General features: G+C 43.6%; 1 protein-coding gene across 1 annotated transcript; it reads left to right on the top strand.

Moving 5' to 3' along the window:
* Window positions 1-1,500: 1,500 nt before the first annotated feature.
* LOC143554673 (uncharacterized) lies at window positions 1,501-1,980 on the top strand. Its single transcript, XM_077044378.1, has one exon. It carries the CDS (start codon window positions 1,501-1,503, stop codon window positions 1,978-1,980), a length of 480 nt encoding a protein of 159 aa, XP_076900493.1.
* Window positions 1,981-2,204: the final 224 nt, after the last annotated feature.

Here is a 2,204-nt window from a genome sequence, read left to right as displayed (position 1 = left end):
CGAGTATTGGGAAACCACCATGGTCTCAGCAAGTGGAGCGGTTACCCGATGCCATTGATTCACATTTGAGACCATCATTGGAGAGTCCGCCGGCTGTTGAATTGAAGGAGCTCCCGAAACACCTGAAATATGTGTTTATGGGGGAAGGAGAGACTTTACCAGCCATCATCGCTGAAAGTTTGGAAGACGAGCAATAGAAGGCGTTGGTGGAAGTCCTGAAAGAGCATAAGGCGGTGATTGGTTGGACGATAGCAGATTTGAGAGGGATCAGCCCATCCATTGTCATGCCTAAAATCATCGCCGATCCCGAGGCAAAACCCGCTCATGATGCACAAATAAGGTTGAAGCCAAACATGCGGAATGTAGTGAAGAAGGAGGTCTTGAAGTGGCTGGATGCAGGTATCATTTTCCCGATCTCAGATAGCACGTGGGTAAGTCCGACACAAACAGTTCCAAAGAAGGCGGGTATTCAGATAACCCGTAATGAGAGAGGTGAGGAAATCGCCATCCGATCGGTAACCGGGTGGCGGATTTGTGTTGACTACAGAAAGTTGAATGCGGCAACATCTAAGGACCATTTTCCCTTGCCGTTCTTTGACTAGATCATCGAGAAACTCGCAGGTCAGAAGTTTTAATGTTTCCTAAATGTCTATTCGGGGTACAATCAGATTGCTATTCACCCCGATGACCAACATAAGACCACTTTCACGTGTCCATACGGTACTTTCGCATTTAGGCAAATGCCTTTTGGTTTGTGTAATGCCCCGGCCACCTTTCAAAGGTGTATGATGAGTATCTTTTTAGATATGGTCGGGGATTCACTTGAAATTTTTATGAACGATTTTTCGATTTTCAGTTCATCTTTTGAAAAATGCTTAAATGAATTTACTTAAGTTTTAAAAAGATGTGTGGAAACGAATTTGGTCTTAAGTTGGGAAAAGAGCCACTTTATGGTTCAAGAGGGGACGGTTTTGGGACATGTCATCTCAAGTAGGGGGATTGAGGTTGACCAGGTGAAAATCCAAGTTATATCTAATTTACCACCGCCTACTAATATAAAAGGGATAAGGGCATTTTTGGGTCATGCCGGTTTTTATCGACGATTCATTAAGAATTTTAGTATCATCTCTAAACCGTTGTGTAATTTGTTATTAAAAGATGTGCCATTTGTTTTTAACAAGGAGTGTCTTAATGCATTTAATGTACTTAAAAACAAATTGGTTGAAGCCCCGGTCTTGTTGTCACCTGATTGGTCACTTCCATTTGAAATCATGTGTGACGCAAGTGATTACGCGGTCGGGGCCGTGTTGGGTCAACGGGTGGAATAAGAGGCCCGTTGCCATATACTGCGCAAGCAAAACCCTTTTCGATGCTCAAATTAATTATACCACTACGGAAAAGGAGTTGCTCGCGGTAGTATATGCACTTGATAAGTTTCGATCTTACATTTGGGGGAGCAAGGTAATTGTATTTTCAGATCACAGCGCAGTCAAATATTTGATGGAGAAGAAAGACGCGAAGTCGCGCTTGATCAGGTGGATTTTATTTCTCCAAGAGTTTGATGTGGAGATTCGCGACAAGAAAGGAAGCGAAAATGTGGTAGCAGATCATTTGTCGAGACTTGTGGGACAAGAAGAAGAGGAGAAAGACGAGAGGGCTATCAATGAGTCTATCCCGGATGAAAAATTGTTTTCTGTTTCAACTTTCCCATGGTACGCTGACATTATTAATTTTCTTGTTGCAGATATAATTCCGGAGTCTTGGCCAAAGAAGAAGAAGCAACATTTTCTCTCGCAGGAAAAGCACTATGCATGGGAAGATCCGAATTTGTTCAAAGTTGGAGCGGATCAAATAATGAGGCGGTGCATACCGGAGGAGGAGATGCGGAGTGTTTTGTATCATGCCCATTCTTCACCTTGTGGAGGCCATTTCAGCGGCCAGAAGACGGGACATCGAGTGCTTGCATGCGGATTCTATTAGCCTACCATATTTAAGGATGTCGCTGCATTCGTGAAAAATTGTGTCAGATGCCAACAAATGGGGGGGGGGGGGTATTTCAAAGAGGGACGAGATGCCCATACAACCAATCCTCGTTGTCGATATCTTTGATGTTTGGGGGATTGATTTCATGGGCCCGTTTCCTAATTCATTTGGTAATCTATATATCTTGGTGGCGGTCGATTATGTGTCTAAATGGGTAGAAG

Source organism: Bidens hawaiensis, unplaced genomic scaffold, assembly GCF_021521415.1.
Source record: "Bidens hawaiensis isolate Kalapana, Puna unplaced genomic scaffold, B.hawaiensis_p1.1 tig00017785_1, whole genome shotgun sequence".
Lineage (NCBI taxonomy): Eukaryota > Viridiplantae > Streptophyta > Magnoliopsida > Asterales > Asteraceae > Bidens > Bidens hawaiensis.
This window is presented reverse-complemented; position numbering and strand designations above follow the sequence as displayed.